The sequence below is a fragment of the Rhamphochromis sp. 'chilingali' genome (assembly GCF_963969265.1).
Source record: "Rhamphochromis sp. 'chilingali' genome assembly, chromosome: 10".
NCBI lineage: Eukaryota > Metazoa > Chordata > Actinopteri > Cichliformes > Cichlidae > Rhamphochromis > Rhamphochromis sp. 'chilingali'.
The window spans coordinates 16,072,171-16,093,406 of NC_137937.1; the positions used below are offsets into that span (position 1 = coordinate 16,072,171).

The 21,236-nt window shown below is 40.2% G+C and overlaps 2 protein-coding genes across 3 annotated transcripts; both read right to left on the reverse strand.

Moving 5' to 3' along the window:
• Positions 1–3,592: 3,592 nt before the first annotated feature.
• slc25a37 (solute carrier family 25 member 37) lies at positions 3,593–10,604 on the reverse strand. The gene is made up of 4 exons (XM_080894878.1): positions 10,191–10,604; positions 5,769–5,997; positions 5,362–5,418; positions 3,593–4,935 (listed from the first exon to the last, which is right to left on the reverse strand). The coding sequence occupies exons 1-4, from the start codon at positions 10,383–10,385 to the stop codon at positions 4,400–4,402; spliced, it is 1,017 nt and encodes a 338-aa protein (XP_080751004.1). The 5' UTR covers positions 10,386–10,604; the 3' UTR covers positions 3,593–4,399.
• Positions 10,605–15,224: 4,620 nt separating this feature from the next.
• On the reverse strand, positions 15,225–21,181 carry entpd4 (ectonucleoside triphosphate diphosphohydrolase 4). 2 transcript variants are annotated; one of them, XM_080895040.1, is made up of 13 exons: positions 20,995–21,181; positions 20,508–20,626; positions 20,231–20,428; positions 19,944–20,149; positions 19,673–19,823; positions 19,456–19,559; positions 19,036–19,095; positions 18,708–18,862; positions 18,114–18,280; positions 17,679–18,003; positions 16,912–16,997; positions 16,639–16,800; positions 15,225–16,431 (listed from the first exon to the last, which is right to left on the reverse strand). In XM_080895040.1, exons 2-13 carry the CDS (start codon positions 20,522–20,524, stop codon positions 16,197–16,199), a joined length of 1,866 nt encoding a protein of 621 aa, XP_080751166.1. In that variant the 5' UTR covers positions 20,525–20,626; positions 20,995–21,181; the 3' UTR covers positions 15,225–16,196. The 2 variants fall into 2 exon arrangements, with proteins under 2 accessions (XP_080751166.1, XP_080751167.1); XM_080895041.1 differs by having other exon boundaries at positions 18,732–18,862; positions 20,995–21,180.
• Between the last annotated feature and the right edge of the window lie 55 nt (positions 21,182–21,236).

Here is a 21,236-nt window from a genome sequence, read left to right on the forward strand (position 1 = left end):
TAGTCATTTAACTGACCAAACTGATGCCACAGCAAATCTTACCAGTTCTAAAATATGAAGGACATTTGTAAAGCCTCTGCTCTAGACCATTTTTAAAGCACTGTTGATATACAGTTAGATCAGGAAGTACTCTACAAGGACAATTAAAAAAACAAAAATGTTGCCTTTGTAAACCAGTGTAGGGACTTAAGATCAAATAATCAGTGTAAAATTTCAGCTTTAATTCAACAAAAGTAAAGGCTCAAAAGTAATGTAATTTAAATGTAAGCATATGACTTTTTTGTTTAAATATTATTATTTGGATGACAATCTTTTGCAGTAACTGCCTGAAAACTAGATCCCGTGTTTCCTGTGTGAGCTGTCAGCCCCTTACTGCTATTTTAATGCTCTACAATAATAATAATAATAATAAGTAATCTTCCTTGTAACTATTAAATAAGAGATACCAACACTTTGACAGCAAGTCAACATCACTGATTGGCGTGCCTGTTATGTCAACCTTTATGTAACAGCGCCCTCTACCGAAACTGTATTACTCTTACAAGTTAAAGGGCTGGTTCACACAAACAGTAGTAAAAAGGTTTTTCGCCATGTTTGCTTTTCAAATAGAACTATGATATATCAGGACTGTAAAATATGCTACTTTAAATCAAACTCCACTATAAAACCTTTTGCTGTTGTTCTATGAAACAGAACAAACATCTTCCCCAATCTGCAACACTCATTCCCAACACAAATACTCCAGAAAAATCAAACACAAAAGGGCACCATTTCTCACTTACATGTTTATTTCAGCTCCAGTGTTGCATACTGTAGCAGCATTATCACAATCATTTTGTATTTGCAGGGTCAAACTTTCAAGCATTCCTGTCACTGGAGATGACACTCACTTTTGCGTGTAAAGATCATAAAAATATTTACATTATTCAAATTCCCACATAGAACATCAGCTTTTCTGTTTCAAAATACTTTTGACACTACTTTTATATCTCAGTTATTAACAGATACCTCAAAATCTGAGATTTTCCTCAGCGGATCCAACTAAAAAAAATAATAATAAAATAAAAAAAAGACACAATGTGTGCAACAGACTGAAACATCAATCTACTTTTATATTGAAACATGTTATCCATCCATGTGAAAACAATTCAATATGAATAGTTTATGTAGTCTATTCCAAGTCAACCATATCACTATGTAAAAAATTAGGTTGCACTGTAGTTTTTCAAGATTAATTCAAACTTTTTTTTATGACATTCAAAAGAACAACAACAAAAAATAAAAGTCCAATGGCGTTTGCTCAGAACATCACTGAGCTCCAAACTTGAAGATGTGACTGTAAATCTTAACACTACTGAGTGAAAACTACATCGCAAAAAGTGGAATAAAAATCCACCGCAGGCAGGCACGCAACATCGTGCAGATTAAAAGTAGAATGCATAGGTTGTCTTTGGTTTAGTATCATTTACCCGACTGTACAAATGTGAGGAATCGGTGGCTGAAGGGGCTGCGAGATCAACGAGAATGCGTCAAACTTTTCCAGAGTAAGAAAAATATCCTCCTTAATTCAAAATAAATACATCTGACTGCTTTCTGGATAACATCAAGGTCTGGCAAAATGACAATAGGCTGAAAAGAGCAGAGAGCACACAGGAAACGTTTAACTACAACAGGATGAGTGAAAATAAAAGAAATAACAATGCCTGCTTACCCTTACTGATGCGATCAAGTTTTTACTGACCTCATGGTAACAAAGTGTACGTCTGACTAGGGCTGGGCCATATTATACCGTTCACGGTAATACCGGTATAATGTTAGGTAACGATAGGAAAATGAAATATCGCGATAGAATGGGAGTAAAACGCGCATGCGCGGTGCCTTTGTTTTCATACGCACATGGCCGATTGTTGAGTGAAACAGATGAACCAGAATTGGTTTGTAAAAACGGTGCAACTTCCGTGATGTGGAACTGGTTTGGTGTTTGTCTGTCAGATACACAACAAAGCACATTTTTTGCAGAACATGCAAGCGGCCGTCGTTATTGTCATATTTGTCGGACTAAGATGCTCTTAAATCTGGGAGTAATCTGGGTCCTAAACTCAGTATTCTTCAGGTCAAACAACACTGCAGCATCACTTAGAGTTAAAAACTGTCTAAATTCTTTCATCTTTAATAAAACGATCAGCATTGCTGCTTTACCAGGTGTAACTATAAAGTTTAACTTCCAGGCATCCATGAAAACAAAAGTTATTACATTTAACGGAGTTAGAAGTTAGCAGGAAGCTAGCGGAAGTTAGCTCGCTAGTTTCGCTAGTTACCTAAGCATGATATTGCATGTTCTGACTGAGAGATTTCTGAAAAAAATCAAACGTACAGCTCTGCTATCACTTCCAACATAAATGAAGACAGGAAACTAAACAGCAGTGACGTTTGTAGGGTTACTGAAGTTGGGCTAGCTGGTATATAATGATGTGCTACGTGATCGCTAGCGACACAGCTATGTTAGCATAACATAAACAGTGAAGCTGGAGGACGAACACTAACACTTTTCCACTTATAAAAGTTAACGTGAAGGTTCTTCATGGTTAGAAACAAATGCAATCGCATGGCAGGATGCTGTAAACGGACCAAACTTCAGTCAGGAGAACAACTGAGATAATCCATCCACAATGCGAGGTTAGTCATTAATATACTGCAACAACATGGGAACAGAGCAGCTGCCAGAGAATTGAACATTAATGAATCAATGGTACAGAAGTGGAGGAAGCAAGAAGAATGAGTTTAATAAAGTTTGATTTATCTGACTGCTTTGTTTCGCTTAATGTGCCTTATAATCCTGTGCACCTTATGGTCCGAAAAATGCGTACTGCACACTGCAGTTTAATGTTGCAAAGCACCTCTTTTTAACTTCAGTGGATATTATACATGGTTATGCTCAGGATATGTCAGCCCATTTCTACTGGAAATGCCTTTTGGTTAAACTTTCAGCAAGGAATTTGCATTTGCACTGTTACATTTTTATAAAGCTTTAATGTACATAAAAACCAGCTTCTTGTTTAAGTGAAAATAAATGGAAGGTTGTCTTTTTGCGCTAGTAATGTTGTGGAGTTGTATTTTGTCTCGCATCAATTATATCGTCGGTTATATCGTTATCGCAAATTTTCAAATATATATCGTGATAAATATTTTTGGCCATATCGCCCTGCTCTACGTCTGACGTCAAGTCATCACGTTGCACTTTGCATCACAGGGGGTGTGCGTATTCGGCTAAAGCCGAAGATAAAAATAAAAAAGCATTTTACATACAATGTACAGCTTTAATCTTCACGGTCAGCACGATTCACACGAAAGCTGAACATCACACCAGGCTAACAGAGAGGCTTCTCGGAAATAGTCACCGCTGTGTATTCGTGTTTTGAATACACATAAACAAGCTGCCTGTCTTCAGTAACAGCGAACGATCTTTAAATTGTGCGTGATTCAGATGCACTGCAGTTCTGTGCAGGCAAAAAGCTGGACCGCTACGGCCTACACACCTTCATGCCGAGAGAGAAACGGGATCTCTCAGGGGGCAGGAAGAAAGTATTTAGTATTTAATTTAAAAAAAAAAATAAAAAATACAAAAAACCCCAAAACAATCAGGAGAATTGATGCAGATTTATGTGTGCGTTTAACAGATGTGACTGATGCCAATACAAAGAGCCTGTATTCATTCATAATTCATTCTAACAGAATTGTGTGCTTTTCATGATGCAACTTGGACCAAAGAAAATGTAAATATGGGAAGATTTCCTATGTCGAGAACAGAAAAGGAAAAAGGGTTAAGCAGGGTTTTATATGCTTATAAGGCACTTGGAACGTGTAGCTGTCCCATCAGCAGAGACGTGCAAATAAAGAATGTGCTGTGATGGTTCTGTGCAAACGCACCCACATACACACATGTTAAGAAAATAAATATAGAGTTCCAATATTAAGAAACAGAAACAACAAACAACATGGGAGAGTTTGGAAAAGCTGGGGTTGGTGAGTTTGTGGACTGGAGGAAGAACAATATCACCTCTTCTACAAGTATCCATCCATCCATCCATATATATATATATATATATATATATATATATATATATATATATATATATATATATATATATATATATATATATATATATATATATATAGTGATCTTTGTTGCATATCATGGTTGTGGAACATTATTAACTGAAAAATAACACACTGTTAGGAGTGTTTCTCTCTCTGCCACACCCCCACCATTCTTCCTTGTGCGAAAATGACTCATGTTATTTCATCAGCAGCATGTGGAAAAAAACCAAGACCTCTTACACCTTCATGTCGGAGTTTTCTGTCATCAGCCCACCTGTGTGCTGCTCAAACGCACTTTCTGTTAGAGAGGGCGAGGTCCCGCCTCATGCTCCTGAGGCAGCTGCTGCTTTGTCAGGAAGTACTTAAAGAATTCATACACCGACCAGGCGATGGCGGTGGAGGGCATCTGGTATATAACCCGAGCTTGGACCCCTTTGAAGAAGGCTGACAGACCACCGAGCTGGTACACCGTCCTGAAAGCGTTCGCCATACCGGTCAAGTGACCGCTGACATTCATGGAGCTGAGCGCTATGTTCTCTTGTGTGTTGAGCAGTGTTTTGCAGACATCGAGCGGAGTAGTAATTGCTGCGGAAACGGCTCCTGCTGCTGCGCCTGACAATATGTGGCTACCGGGGTGGTAATGTCTGTGAGGGTTTAACTGCTCCTGCATCAGTTCGTAGGTGATAAAGTGAACAGCCTGGAAGGGGATGTTCATGGTCAGTTGTGTGCTGTAGCTGCGGTAGAAGGCTCCAACGCCTTCAGTATATGTTACAGTTCGGATGCAGTCCCAAAGTCCTCGATACGGAGAGTTGTACATTTGCATCCTCTGCTTTATCACTGGAAACAGGAAGGGTGTTAGTGTGTTTGATTGCATGTATTCTATATAATTTCATGCTTTGCACACAATATCTCTGATAAAAAAGGTAAAAAAACAACAACAACCATAAAGTGATTTATTAGCCCTTCTTTTTTTTAAGAGCTCTAATTTTAAGCAGGAATGCGGTGCAAGTCTGAGAAAACTTTACTTAGAGAGAAATAAAAAGCACACACTACTTTAATCTGCGTATTAAAATTCATTCAGTGCATTTGCTAAAGTAAATTTTCAGGTGCACTTTGTACAACAGCTAAGCTGAGCGGGACAGAGGGAAAAAGTGCATTCATACACAGATAACTCTTATTAGAAGGATTAGTGACAAAGGACAAAATACCAACACTGTTAAAAGGCAAAGAAGTACCTTGTTAGGAAATGTTCTCAGTTCTTACCTTCAGCTGGATTCATGACTGCATCGTGAAGAACAGTTGCCACACTACCAGCCACACCTATTCAAACAAACACACGTTGACACGTCAAATATCTGAAGCAGTAATAAAAAGAAGACATCCCCATATTAGTTTATGACTAATATCACCCTTATTTTTGGCATTTTAGTAAAGGCTGTGCTGGATTACCATTCTTACTAAAAAAAGACACTGGCTTAAATGGCATATCCCAATCATAACACACGCTGTTTGGATTTCTCGTGTTTGCGATTGGGATTTGTCCCAGCCACTGTAAACAGGATATGACTTCTCCTAACTCAGCTCCTCCAAGTCTTGTGATGCTTAGTCTACGGTAAAAGCAGTCAGTGTAGATAGTCAAGTGGTTTGTGTTGAGATGCAGAAACTCGTACCATTGGCTAAATGGCTGTTGCCGCCGCTCTGAATGACGTCGCTCAGTGAGCGTTTCATTCGTTCGTAGCAGGCAAAGTAGAGTGCATGGGCAGGCCCCGCTCCAATCATAGTGATGTTGAGACCTCTCAGCGGCCTGAAGATCCCCTCAGTCCGGATGATCCTTTTCAGAGCCTCGTACACACTCTTGTACTGTGCATTTGGGTCCGGTTGCAGGCTCTGCATCCTTGTCTGAAGAAAATAATAAAGATCGCTTATCATTTATTCCAGCACAACAGTTACATTATCCAACTGAGGTCTTGGTATGAACGCACAAGTGTGGCCTTAAAATCAGCACCTGATATAAGCCAAATCATTGCTATTGGGCATATTTGTCCTTGTAAGTGTTATATTTTTCTGACAGTAAGTGCTCCTGGCAGTGTCACAGCCTGAGTCTGAGTGATTTCTATCTCTCCCAGGCTGGCGTAGGAGGCTGTGGCAGCTCTTTGTTTTACTCCATCATGCCAAGTTCTCTGGACAACACAAAGCATGTTTGTATTTGCGGGGCGATCTAGGGCTGGCTCAGGAGATAGGCCAAGTCTATCTTCCTCAGCATGTTCCCCTGTGTTTCCTTCCTTTGGGTTGACAATAAAATATCAATTACATTTCCGCAGGACACAGATTTGGGAACTTTGGGCATATAAAACTTGGCAGTGCAATTTACGTTTAAGCTTGTTCCACTGCATTTACACACAAGAAGACAAAACTGTCTGCTTAAAACAGAGGAACTGATATGAATGGTTAGTCACACACCATCAGGAGAGGAACTGCGAGGTAATTTAATTGGTCTTGTTTTAAACCCCCAACTTCTTCTGAACATTAAATAATGCTGGGTACACAATAACCACAAGCAGCAAATGTTTTAGATTTTTGTGGTAACTTTTTTGAATACATGATAAAAACATCTGAAGTGCAACACATAACTCTTTTCTGCTGTAACCAAATCCAAGAGATCAATTCTGGAAATTAACTGACTAAGGTTCAGCATCATGTTAGGAAACATTATAAATAAGGGATTTTAAACCAGCCCGGGAATTTGTATTTAGAATTGAAACTGTGAAATGAAAACTGGGGAATAACACTATTTAACCTTCCAATACTAATAATGCATCACACTCAGTGCCTGTGTAGTAAGAAGCTTAAAAAGCAGGGTTGTCAAACATAAGGTCTGGAGGTCATAATTGGCCTGGCAAAGACTCCAATCTGGCCCACTGGATGGCTTTAAGAAGTGTGTGTTTGTGTGTGTGTGTTGTACATTTTACTGTATTTTCTTAAGTTTTACAACTTTTTCAATTGATAAAGACCTCAGTTTTTCAAGTATCTACTACATTTACTACAGAAATGTTCTACCATAGAAATAAAAGTACATTATTATGACTACAGGAAAGTATTAAAACAGATGTTTTTCACTTATTTTACATATATATCACATTAAAAAAATACAAATTTTGATGAAACTGCACTGATATAAAGACATCAGGGATTACATGTTTAGTTAAATGTCTTTACACTGACACAAAGTGGAGTTTCACTGGTCTCACCCACTTAAGATCAAAGTGGGCTGCATGTGGCCCATGGTGTAAAATGTATGGATAAGAAAGATCTGCAGCTATGAACTCAAAATGAGACTAAATGCAAAAACTGTCCAACAGTGGAGATGATTTTTTAAAGCAGATTATATTATAATGGTGTTTTCAGGTACTAGTAAAAAAAAAAAAAAAAAAAAAAAATAGGTGGTTCATGGTCTTATATATATCTTTTACTATGATCAGCTGATGTAATACAACAATCCCCAGAAGCAAATATCGATGCGGCCTTTATGATGTGCTGAAAGAAAACATGACCATTGATGGCTTACACTGTCCTGTCTTTTAGTTTAGCTTTGTCTGTTGTGATTCTGTGGCCGTTTACTAATCAACACTTGAGAAACGCAACTGCACACACACACACCCTTTGCTGTGTGAGGCTGATTCCGAATGTGTGCAACAAAGATAAGACACCCCTCCTAGCAGTAACAGAAGCCCCTCCCTGATTCCCAGATGAGTCTCATGTTTTACTGGAAGACTGAAACATACAGTGAGTGGATTGTCAGCCTGATTCGCCAGGCTTGAAATTCAAAATAACACCAAGTCGGTCATTCTGCAACTCGCATTTCAAAACCTATGTGAAACATACCACACAGCTTCCTAATTTGAGTTTGTTAACTAGAAATAAAGTACAGTGTGCTCTGAATCCAATCTCTTAAAATCTCATCTGTCTTTTTTGTGTAATGTGGAAAACGTAAATGGGTTAAAATGGAAAATTTCAAAACTGTATAAAGCCTGGACCGAGCAAGTGCATCCACAGCTCTTTGCGCTTATGAAAACTTTGAAAAGTCAAGAGGAAGCAGCAACAAGGCTTGTGCAACAAAGGGCCTACAGGTCAGTGTGGAAATATGTCAAGACTATCACACTGTGGGGAAAGAGGATCGAGTGTCTTTTATGGATTATGCTAATCAAGCTGTCTGTGCCGAATCAAAATTATTGTTAGGAGACTGCAGCACTACAAAATAAAGCACCATCAATACAATGCCACTCTGTTAGAAAATAACTGGTGAGCAGGATTTAGAGAGGAATGAAAGGAACAAAGTTCACCACACCTAAACCACCCAGTTTACTATTTACTTTACAGATGCAAGTTTTTTTTAACAAAACTGGACCCTCATTTCATTATGTTACTGAACACTTACCTTTAGGTGTTAGTTTCAACATGGCATTAATGGGAGGGAGAAATGACTTTCCTCTCTTTATAAACTTGTCTGGTAACTATCAAGTGTACAACCAAAACAGGTTAGACAATTAAAAATCCAGTCATTCCTACTCATGACTTACTGTCATTGTGTTTAGATGAAACTAAATAATCTGTACTCATTATTGTTCCAAAGAGTCAGTAATTTAATCCTTTATTGCTTCACGTTCACCTTTTGCCTACACTAGATCAGTTTTACACAAAGCTAAAAAATAAAAGGCAAATAAAATGTTCTTGGCTTGCCATTTGTCATTACTAGTTATTATTGGTATTAGTATTATTATTAGTAGTAGTAGTATTATATAAATAGCAGTCAAGATCAAACATGGGCTTTCTCATTCTAATGGAGTGTAACTGCTGTATGAAATGTATATTGTGTTCATTATTTTCTTCCTGTGCTAATAGATGGTGATGCCTGTAATAATGTGAGAAACCAAGATCACACGCTGTGTTAAAATGTTCTGTCTGAACAGCAGCCCACATTTAACAAAAAGTAGCAAACACATCAAATACTCATATTTGAAAACAGAGAAAATAACTGGGAGCATTCACAGTTTCGAAAATTGTGCCAAATTATAAGCCAATGTCATTATTATTCTTGTACTGACTTACAAAATATATAAACTAATAAATTTGCATCTATCGTGTAGTGTGTTTGTTTCCCTTAAACAAGCAGAGACAACTACAGCTGCTTCAACGAGTCTGAAGAACACAGACCAGCTTTTTTGTTAGACCAACAGCTTTAACCTGGTAGAAGGGTCATCACGACCCAGCGAAGGTCACAAACCAAACAGTGGGTTAGATTTGTACATAACACCTGTTTACTGCCACACACACTGTATATAACGAGTGTATATGCACTTTGAAGCTCTATGTAGACTGCAGTACAATAATAACCACATTATCAAACACAGTTTGGTAGGACTCTGTTAGCCTTTATTAATTAGTGATATCATCTAGTCGGGGTGGCAGGGTGTGTGGGACCACAAGTGTGCTTTTAAGTGCACTACAGAGTAATAACTTACAGAAAGGTGTTTATAAATCTTGCCTTAAATATTGGAAAAAGTCTGATATGTGATGTAACCACACTTCAGACCTGACCTTTACTTTGCCTACAACGACTGTGGGAATACCTAACTTGCTTCACTGGCTGAAAATAAAACCGTGATTCTGAACTTTGCTTTAACCTTGCTAATATGTGCCTCTTATGAATTAAGGTTACACCGGGCGTTGAGGAAGCTTCACATGTTAGCAAGTTAATCGTTGTATCGAGCAGGAAGCAAAAAAAAAAAAAAGAAAAGAAAAGAAAAGAAAAGAAAAAAAGAAACGAAACTGTTTGTACTTGATTGGTTTAACTATCATATTTCTTTACTCTGATTTACTTCATACGAGCCTGTGAAACTAGTTTGTTCAGCCAGCTCGTACCACGAAGGCTAACACCAAGGCTAACCGAGGATGGGCAGCCCGGAGATTTTATAGCTAGCGCTCGTTAGCGAGCTATGGTAGACAGTCGGGACAGTTAGCGCTGCTCTGGAGCTTGTTGGTGAATGATCTGTGGCGGCGAAGCAAGTGTGAACTTGTGCTTCGCGGTGAGTTACCTTGACAGAGTCCACGGGGTACATCACTGTGTGCTCCAGTATGCCAGCCACTGCTCCCGCTGTCATGTGGGTCGTCACGGAGACATGAGGTGGCAAGCTCTCGTAGTCCCCGTCACTGTTGAAAGGCTCCTCGTCTTTGCTTTTGTTCTGCGACATATCCAGCGTTGCCACCACACGGTCCGAGCACAACTCCATGCGTGGGGAGCTCTACCAGAAGCTCTCCCTTACCAGACAACACTCAAGAGAGGTAACGGCGGCATGGATAACCACAACATCATCACTACTGGAGTTCCAGCGCCCATGTGACGTAACGACCGAGGGCGTGGTTGTATTAATATGGACCACTCGCGTTTCATGTCGTTAATGTTCGGGCGGGATCTTTGCTTTAGGCGACCAATGAAAACTTTCCATGCCAGATTCTTCTCACACTCAACAGCCCCACTGTTACAAGTTGTCCATCCATGCTGGATTTCCTTCTCCGTTTTTGAATGGGTTTGACAAAAGTGCAATCTCATAGTCCAGCTTGACTAGATAAGTAGGTGTGGCTTACCTATCAGGCAGCATATGTGCAATAACCATGAGGGAAATCGTCTTATGTCAAAGGGACGTTATCTAAAAGTCGTGGTCTCTCTACACCGCATATGGCGCTATCACGTAGTACTTGAAAAACCGACTTTAGTACACAAACAGGATCACTTATCCTTCCAGGAAATGCCACATAAATATGAAATGAACGCTCATTTAAGAAATAACTCTTCTTTATATTTTACTAATTATTTGAACTGTGCATGTTACATAACTCGCAATTACAGCTCTGAAACACAACTGGAGAAGCAAAAGAAGGGCGACATCTGTAGTTATTCAGCAAAAGAAACACAGAAGTGCACATCTTTTTTGTTTTTATCTTAAGTGATATCTTAGCTGCTGCTTTAGCGGCACTATTGTAATGTAGTGCTCATTGAACCTTTGATAACACATGTTTGCCTAACTGGAGGGAAGGAAGAAAAGCTCTTTTTTAAAACATTATTTTAACACAAACCACCCTCACCTGCCGTTTTAAATCTGAGCATACAGATCTGCACACATCATCCGTGCTTCACGTCATGTGGATAGTCTTATGAAATAGCCTACAGTTAAAGCAGAAGCTTCAGAAAATAGCTGCTTTACACACACGCTTGAGTTCCAGTTCCCAAAAAAGTGTAACATTGTTGTCAAACTGTTGGACTACCTCACAGGTTCCTTCCATTTGCTTTAGTCCAAGGACCCCGCTGGAGGCCAGTTATTTAAACCAATTCCTTGTTTTTTCATTACATCTTCTACTCTTAATTATTTATATGTCTTTAGATACTGTATACCTGTCTCATGTTGCAGGACAGAAGTTTCAAATTCACTTTGATATTCCACTAGATCCCAGTGTGTGCAGCGGTTATCACTGGATTCAGCTGCTCTTAAGAGTTAGTGGTCAGGCCACCCCACCCTCTGATTGACATCACAGGGAGTGATCTGAACAAGAACAACTGCTTTTTAAAAAAATATTCTGAGCCATTAATCGGTCACACAATAGCATTTTTAAGGGATTTGTCTTCAATCAAAACAAAAACATCGTAATCATACCTATAAAAATGAGTTAAACTGTCCTATGTTACGTACTATTGACTGAAACTTAAGCTCAATGGGAAAAAGCATATTGCATCACTGAGGGTGTGTTTGTGAGGCACGGTGACATCCCAGTGACTCAGCAATATAAGAACCTTAAAGAGCCACTTGTTTTCAGGGTGCCGTTACAGCTGTTGTTCACATATCACATACCACAAAAAGGTTAACATGAACAGGTAGTGTACCAATAAAAAATGAACTTTTAAAGCTACAGCTGGTTATTACAACGCTGAAGGTGGGAGACCAGAGACATGATGCAGCAAAAAGCAGAAAGAAAATGACCAGCCTGCCTTTTGTACTTCACAAACTGTTGCATGTAATCATGTCAGTCTTTGTTAATAACAGACTAATAATATCAACAGTATATATAATACTAATATTGAGACACGAGTTCAGTCTGAGAGGTTACTTCACAGCAAACAAACGTGGGAGTTTAGAACATGTTTTGAATTCTAGCAAAAGTGGCAATGAATTTATCTTCCACTCAAAGCAACAATAAGCGAGTGCATTAGTTTATGTTACTATTGGAGTGTCTGCTGAGGACTTCAAACACCACATGGCTCATTTGCTTCGTTCTCAAGACAGGTCACATTGATTTTGCATTGTGTGCATGACTTTGTTTGCTTGGAAACAAATCCACGAGTGGAATATTCTCAGTGGGGCGGTATGAAAAGGGAAACAAAACAAAACAAAACCAAAAAAAACAAGCCTTCCACACTGCTAGCACGGGGCTCCCACACAAACGCAAAGCAGGAGATGAAGCATCGCTGAATATGTTTCCAAACCAACTTCATTCTAAGCCAAAGACAAGAAAATATGGTGAAGCAAATCTTCCCTTTGGTTTCACCTGCACAAGTGCCAGGTAGGTCTCCCTGCATAATTGGTTTTCCCTTGTCGGCAGCAGCGCTGGGCTCTTCAAATCATGGACAAACAGTATCCCACATTCTTGATTTTTAATTCACAAACACTTGTTGTAATGACTAACTACTCCTGACATTTTGGAGACGTTAGCTCTTTATACAGTAAAGTTACAGTGGCTGATCCTGCCACGATTTGTTCCCCGGTTCAAATCACGGACAAACAGTATCCCACAGCTGTTTATGTTTTTGAACCGATTTTGCACAGAGAGGCATTTTTTGAAAAATGTATTGATAGCAATGTTGAATATTATTACACAGGAAACTACATGTAAAACAATTACACCGTGAAGCCTCTGCCTTTCTAAATGGAGGGACAGTAACTGCATGTGTATATGTAAGTATGTAAAAACTGAAGATAGTCAGATTAACAGTATTTTGTCTCTATCTGCCATTGTGCAATTCATCTCATGTAAACAATAACGTGATGCACAGCGTGACCTGAGAAAAGGCACATACCTTTGAGTTGCGTGATGAACTCTGTATTCCTCGTCCAAACGCAAAAAATGAGTTTTAAAAAATCTCCGTTTTCGGTGATTCGAAACGCCGTTTAAGTGTGGACGAAACAGCTGCGTTTTCAAAAAATACCCGTGTAGGTGTGGACGTAGCGTAAAAGAGTTAGTAGTTTATTTTATTACTACCTGTCATTTATTGCAGATTACTTGTATTTGTTTAATTGTTTACTAAATGTTTGAGGTGTGAAATAAACCACAATGGAGCAAAATATGGGTGTGTGTGGTTGGAGGATGTGTTTGTGTGCGCGCGTGCGCGTGCATGGAGGCGGGGGGCACGAACATTTTTCTTGTAAAACAGCAGCAAAAAAAAGTTTGAGAACCACTGCTCTAGCAGATTGTTACATGGAGAAACATTTTGAATACCAGCGCGCTGATCCACACAGGTGTGCACACAGGTGTTCATTGTTCATAGACACAAACTACACTTTTCTTAGCTGCTACCTCAAAGCACATTGTGCGCTGTCGGTCCTGCGTGCTGCACAAAAACATTTATTTTTTTAGTATTTACTGTTATTTACACTTAGCTAGATTCATGCAGTGGTGTTGTGTTTATTATGTTGCTCTCTATTTTGCTTTTTTCCTCTCTCAACAGGTGATTCAGGAGATCTCGGCAACAAAAAAAAAAGCAAAAGAAAAAAACATTGCTCGTACTCATGCTGCCCCATTTGCTGGGAGTAAGGGCGCCCTCCGTTTGCGAGGTGCGCCTGCTGCTTGCTGCACAGGGAGGAGAGGGCGGGGCAGCGGGGTATTCACTGGCTGGCTGGAGCATCTAATAACCAACTCGCAAAATAAAACAAAATAAAAACAAACCAATAAACACGAAACACCAGACATTATGATACAGACTTATAATTTGCACCGATGTTTTTTTTTCCCGAAATTCTATACGCGAAAAGTGAGCGCGAGAGCCCTCGGTGTGCCTGCTCGCTGCTGAAGTCAAAGTAAACTTTATTGTCATCTCCGCTACACACAGTCCAGTATATAGAGAGACGAGACGACGAGGCTCCAGTTACAGCAGTGCAAGTAAACAAACAATAAATATAAGAAGAGTAAGAAAAGGTCTATTAGGTTATGTTGTGGCGATCCTCGGGTTGAGGGATTTGTGTTCATACTGGAGTGCAAAATTAAAACCAATGGAAGATGGACAAGAAAATTTCAAAGCCATCAGGTGCTCAGTTTAGAAAAAATAGAAAAGAAGAGGAAGAGAAACGAGCAAAAGATACAGGTAAGCAGATGTGTCATTGGATAATGGCAGGTCATCCTGAAACAATCAGAATCAGAATACTTTATTAATCCCTAAGGAAATTATGTGGATTTCAGTTGCTCCAAAAAGAAATGGTAAAAATAGTAACAGTAACAGACTAAACTCCAAACAATACATTGTTACAGATTTTAATATTAATTAGTCATTGTCAGTTGTTGATTTGTCCTGTTCTCATTGTATGACGAATTATGATGGCTGTTTGCATACTATGCATACTCTCTCTCTCTTCATATGTGTGTGTTTCTCTCTGGTGAAATGTTGTGTGTTCGCCCGGGGCACCAAACAGACTAGGACCGCCACTGCCCATCAGTAACAACTAAAAATAAAAATGAATAACAAAGGTTGATCAAATGGACCAATACGGCGAGGCCTTGATGATCCACTTGGTAAAGTAAATTCGTTGGGTATCTTTGTTGGCCTTCAGACAACAATTTTGATGACTAAAGAACCAAACGGGACAGGCAAAAAACACACAAACAAAAAAACCCTGCAGCCCTGTGGCCATTATTGGCTACATGCTGATTATTACCATTGATTGATTTTTTTTCCCATGCAGTTTTTAAACAGGAAATAAGTTTAAAAACCACATTTGGTGAATAAAAGAGGACAGAGAGGTTTGTGTTCACATTACTCCCAAAGACCACGAAATTTACATTTAATCCAAAAGATAATAAAAAAAGATCAGAATAGCATAAAATTTTTATTACTGGGTTGCAGTGTCACATTTATTTCACATTCATTTGTGAAAACATTTCATTATATAAATAATGGGGCATGTGCTCTTGTTTACAATCCCCCCCCCACACACACACACACAGCAGTGACATGATAGCTTCTGAAAACGAAGCCTAAACATAAACATATGCAACAGTATCCAACCGAACAGCCAGATATCCACACGCAAGACTTTCAGCAAGGCCTTAGAAAAGACTGAGGCTCACGAGAAAAGGGTAGATGCATTGCAGTGATAAGACATGTATTGCACTAGCATAGCTGTTCAAGGCTACTTGTCACTTTTGGAGCGATGCGCACAGACACACTCAAACAGAAAAAGACTATTCCTGCTAGACGTGCTTCTCAACTGCAGCGCAAAAAAAAAAAAAAAAAATTCCCCTTCTACTGATTATAATTAATTGCATTTGAGGTTTCTATACAAATAGGGGAGTGCTTATTTCATCTAACTTTAAGAACAACAACAAAAAAGATGTGTACATGCACAAAGAAAAGGCAAAGGCATACAGAACTGTAAATATCCACACATAAATAGAAATTTAAAAAAAAAAGCCACTATAGTTTATTTGTCAAACTTTGTGAAATTAAAAAGTTTGACTAAGAAATTATTTCCCTATGGATAACCTGGAAATAAAGTACCATTTATTTCTGGAAATAAATAAGAGACACTTAAGGGCAGCTGCCCTCTGAATTAGACAGGCAAAAATATAATTATGAATGTTTAACTTAATCGCACATACTTTCCTTAGGCAAGCCTGAAGATTCATGCAAGGTGTTCCTTATTTGTACCATCTCTCAAAACACATTAAGGTGGAGCAGCCTTCAAAGAGTCACTGACAAAGGAGATGGCTTTAGAGAGAAAAGGAGCGAAAATTGGCGATGGGAAACAGACGCGCTGCCCAGACTTTACGCTCTACAAATTTTAGAGATTGATGAGGATTGTTGGCGAGCCAAGGCCCTCTTCCAGCCACGGTACAGACGAGGGGGTGCAACGCTGAGCTGTGCGCCGATGAATGCGGCGGAGTCGCCGTAAGTACAGTATAATAGAAAGCAAAACGATGAAGAAGCAAGCCAGGAATAAGTAGTGATTGTTGACAAAGGAGAAGCTGTGTCGCCAGTGAGAGTGCGCTCCTTTCAGGCTTTCCTGTTGGATGTCCCTGGAAGAGGTCACAACAAGAACAAGTCACACATATTACAACAGTTTGGGAAACAAAGACTGAGAGTTCTGTAGTGAAATCCAGCTCAACTAACCATGGCTGCACTCATTCACATGAACAGCATTATTTTCACTGGGCAAAAGGACTTAAAGCTTGATTAGTAAACTGACAAGGAAAGGGCAACATGTGCGAGAAAATCCATCTTACCTTAAAGGCAGAAACCGTGTTCTGTAAAGTATAGCTCCAAGAGTCCACTGGACCTCCTTATCGTAGACCAATAAAGCAGTCTTTAGGTTTTTATAATTGGTTGGAAAAGAGAAGCCTGTGTGCAATACTTCATACATCCATGCCGATTTAAAACACTGGTACCTGCAGACAGGAAAAATACAGCACATGCTGAACATTCATGCAGCAGAGATATTGGAGGAACGTGACAAGTTATATGTTGTTTTCAGAAACTGCTGGAGAGTCCTGACTTACTTCAATCTATGGAGATCTGCATGTGAGGCATATAACCCAGACTCAAAGCGTTCCCTCAGAATCTTCCACTGGGTGGCACAATAACTCTGTAAATGTTTAATAAAAATGTCTGCAAAGTTTCCAATGATAAGTGAATGATAAACATTAGTATAACCATTCTAGTGCTCAAAATAACTCTACTCCACTGCTCAAAAGGGTTAAAGGAACACTGGATCATCACAGCCTAAATAAAGTTAAACTTGAGGGATCAATCCACCCTAATAGCAAGCGTGAGCCATTGTGAATCAACTTCACCTGCTTTCAATCAAATTGAAAACAGGTACAGTGGAGAGGTAACAAAACACATCTCAAAAAGGGAGTGGTTTAGCAGGTGGTGAGCACCATTGCCATCATCCCTGTTTACTGATGGCACTTGCCACTACTGGTAGCATGAGATTGTTCCCCCAGCCCATTCAAGTTGCACAGCTACTCGAGCATGGTGCATCCCTATGACAATGGGGTTTACTGTCTCCCAGCACAGTCTCAAGAGTGTGGAGGACATACAAGGAGAAGGGCATCAACTCAGCAAGCAAGACTGAAGGACCAGGAGGAACACTTCCAGAGCCCTACACGAGCTAGGGGGATACTCATGTGTATGTCACTGACTAAACTGTCAGAAAGAGCCCATGAAAGTGACATCAGGGCCCCGAGTCCTTCAGCAGGCTCTGCGCTCACCACCTAGTACCATGGAGCTCTGCTGGCACTTAAACTTTTTTAGCGCCACTCACCTTGGCAGCCTTGGCGTACTTCGAAGCATTATAATCTCCACCCATGCGCAGCACATCCTCCATGCAGTAGTAGAACTCAGAGAAGCCATAGAACTGACTGTTGCTGTAGTCAATTGCCGGCTGGTAGACGCCATTGAGGGAGGTTTGGGTGTCATTGGTGCGGTTTAGGAATGGCTGGAGAATTTGCCTACACTGGTCAAAGTCTCCAGTGCCTCGCAGATACAGGTGCTGCGTAGGTGGGCCGATCTCATCCTGCAGGTCAGTGGGTAGACATGGGTCCAGCAGTGGAGACTCCACTGTTTCACCAATATGCTGATCTAAGAGCCTGAATAAATATAATAAATATCCGCAATACTGTGTAGTGCCACCTTTAAAAAAAACAAACAAGCCCAAAAACAGTTTAATTAAGCCAAGAGAATGACCTGCAGATCTCACCTGTTTCGGGCTGCAGTATTTCTGATGAGATTCTCCTCATATCTTTGGCGTGCTGCATTTCCTCCATAACCCAGAAAGGTGGACACATAAACACGATACACATGCTCTGTGCGATGCACGTCACACCCCAAGTTAAACTCGGCCAGTAAGTTCTTGGCGATTTCCTCCTACAGAGCAAACACACATCAGCACGAGAAGTGACTCCCTCCCTCTACTTACGCATATTCAAATTTACACACCCGCACTTCTAAAGTGCGTGTATGCATATAAAAACACCTTTATTATTAGAGCAGGGCAGCCATAGTCGAGGCAAGAAAATAAAAGAGAAAGCTAAATATTGTGTCTCAAATAAGGCATCTCAAAACATCAAAGAAGCAGAGATGAACTATCAAGGGAGGCTACAGTCAATCAGTGGCATATTTGCTGAGCCTGCAGCTGGCTTACAGTAGAGTCAATAGTGATGAATGGAGAGTAGATCATACAGGTTTTACCAGGAAATGATAGAGGGTGGAAGAAGGGGAGTGGGGGAGAAAAACAGAGGGTGAGTGGCAAAAACCAAAGAGCACGAAAACAGAATTGGTTGTGGATAATAACCTGCTGTGGAGAAGCAAAGCTTACAGTTTTGGGCACTTCGTACGCAATCTGTGTGGAGACACCACCCATGTCCAGGACACCTGTAGTCCTTTTCCTCAACAGCATCTCCTGCTGATCGCCGCCTGGAACATGTACCTCCACTACAGCCTCGCCGTCTTGGGTGATCGAGAGCAAAGGGGTTTGAGATTCAGTTAGTGAAGGCGTATCGTATGAGCACCGCGTTAGCAGATACAAAAGTCTCCATGGATTTAGTTAACATGCAGCACAACAGCCTTTTAGTGGCAAAAACTTAGTACACAACTGCAATGCTACCTTCTTGGATTCTTACCATTGTGCACATGGTCAAATCTTCCAAGGACAAAGTTGATTCCAATCCAAGCATAGACACCTAAAACCAATAAATACAAAGTAAATTATGATATAAGGTTTAGTGTCAGAAAACTTTTCAGTGGCTACAAAGTGATGAATCAAATAAACTCCCACTGTATTAAATATAAAACAACACAAACCATTCTCATTCTGTATAACACACTGATGTTCATTCTTGTGTACTATAAAATTTCATGTTGTAATTTTATGTATTTGTTGCCTGAACTACATCGTTGTAAATTGTCTGATGATGTGTTAAATTTCTTGTTTATTGTTTTCGTCTAACGTGCCAGGAACTCGATATTTTCACTGATTTGTTCATTTACATGCACTGTCCCTTTGAAATAAACAAATTCAAATTACGTTTCCATTTACGCACCTTCTTGTTTTCCAGAAATCACTTCCACGTGGGAATCCGAGAAGAGGAAGTTGAAGTGGACTGGGATATCTGTGCGCAGATCCTCCAGAAGTGCTTCCTGTTGACTGAAATCAAACAAACAAAATAACAAGAACTTTGCTATTTTTAACTGTAACTCAGGTCAGCTCAGGTGTTAACAGATTTGTAGTTCACGATTTTATTCTTATTGGGGTTTTACTTTTCGGGTAGGATTCTCATTCCAGCTGTGCACAGGACATACAAGGGTGTTTCCTGGTGCTTGTGTTTGGGGATGTGCTGGGCTGCAAAGCTCAGCAGTGGGTATATATAATCACTGGCTTTCTCTGGTGTTTTAGCCAATTCGGAAATACCTGAAGGAAAACACACATTAGATCGCAGCGGGTAAATAAAAGGCAGTACAAGATGCTGAAATGCGTGCATCACCATATAATATTGTGATAACAGTTTGAGCCAAACACTGGACATCTCACCTGGCTTGATTTTCATGACCACTGGCTTGCGGTTCTGATCTCGCATTTGCCGGATGTCCAGCAGTTCGTGGGGATTACCGTTGTGCCGGGGCCAGCAGTACACGAACACCCTGGAGCCACTGCTGCCACAGTCCACTACCAGACCGTAGTTCAGGTTGGGGTTGGTTGTGTCTGTTGCGTCGATATCAGTGACCCTGGCTAAATGCCTGTTGAGAATCGTAAAAGTTAGAAATGATGCTTCCCATGTTTACTAGGACATCTACAACTGGATAGTAGTTGTGTAAAACCTGTGGAAGTGATTTTCCTTTGTGATCCAGCTGACGTGCCCCTTTCCAGCAACAAGCAGCAGGTAGAGCAGCCCTATGAGGCAGACCACTAGACTGATGAAGAGCAGCTGTCTGATTGATGGTATCAGGAGCCGAGGAAGAACCTGGGATGAGAGGCTGAAGTGCCACGAAGCTGGGAAAAGGCACGAAAAGCTGATCCTGTCAACAAAAGGTAAGAGAGCCTCAGCAAAGTATGAAACGTCACAGATATGTGAAAGGTATGCAAGGAGAAACCAACCTTCCCATGATGGACATTTCTTCTACTTGTTGCTTTACTTATCACTATAAAGCATGAAGCTGGAAGATGAATATCTGCCTTGTTCCAAACGTCCTCATGTCTTCATTTATCATTGTGACCTTTTAGGGGGCAATGTTATAAATTAACAGTTATTCGCATTTTATTTTGAGGGGAACTTGAGCTCTTTTATCAAGAAGGCCCGCAGAGCCGGTACGACACAGGACATGTAGCATATTATCGCTGTAAAGGCAACGTATTTAAACTACAGACAGACATTAGCCAAACAGGAAAAGCACTGCTTATAAAAGGAAAGCCGATAAGCGCTCACACGACCTAACATTTGCGTTTCAGACGTTTGTGTTTAATAACGTTTGACTTTGGTTGTAGTAGAAAGCTAAATGATCCTATTTTTGCGCGTTTTTACTGATCGTCACTATAAAACCGGTAATGTGACGTGTTCACAGCTCCTAGCCGGTTTATTACTTACTAGGAAAGGTGTGAAAATCCCCCCTTTTCTTGAAAATGTGGCGTTTATTAGCAGCCAGATGCTAACCTCTGGCTAACTAACGTAAAGGTACGAGAAGGAATCCGGTGAGTGACGTGGTAGTCGAGACGTGGTGATTGATTTTTATCTCCGCGTAGCCCGGATCGGAAGCCTGTGAGCAAACAGCCGCCCGTCTTGTTTTTTTCTTCTTCCACGTCTAATGTAGGGATTATTGTGCAATACCG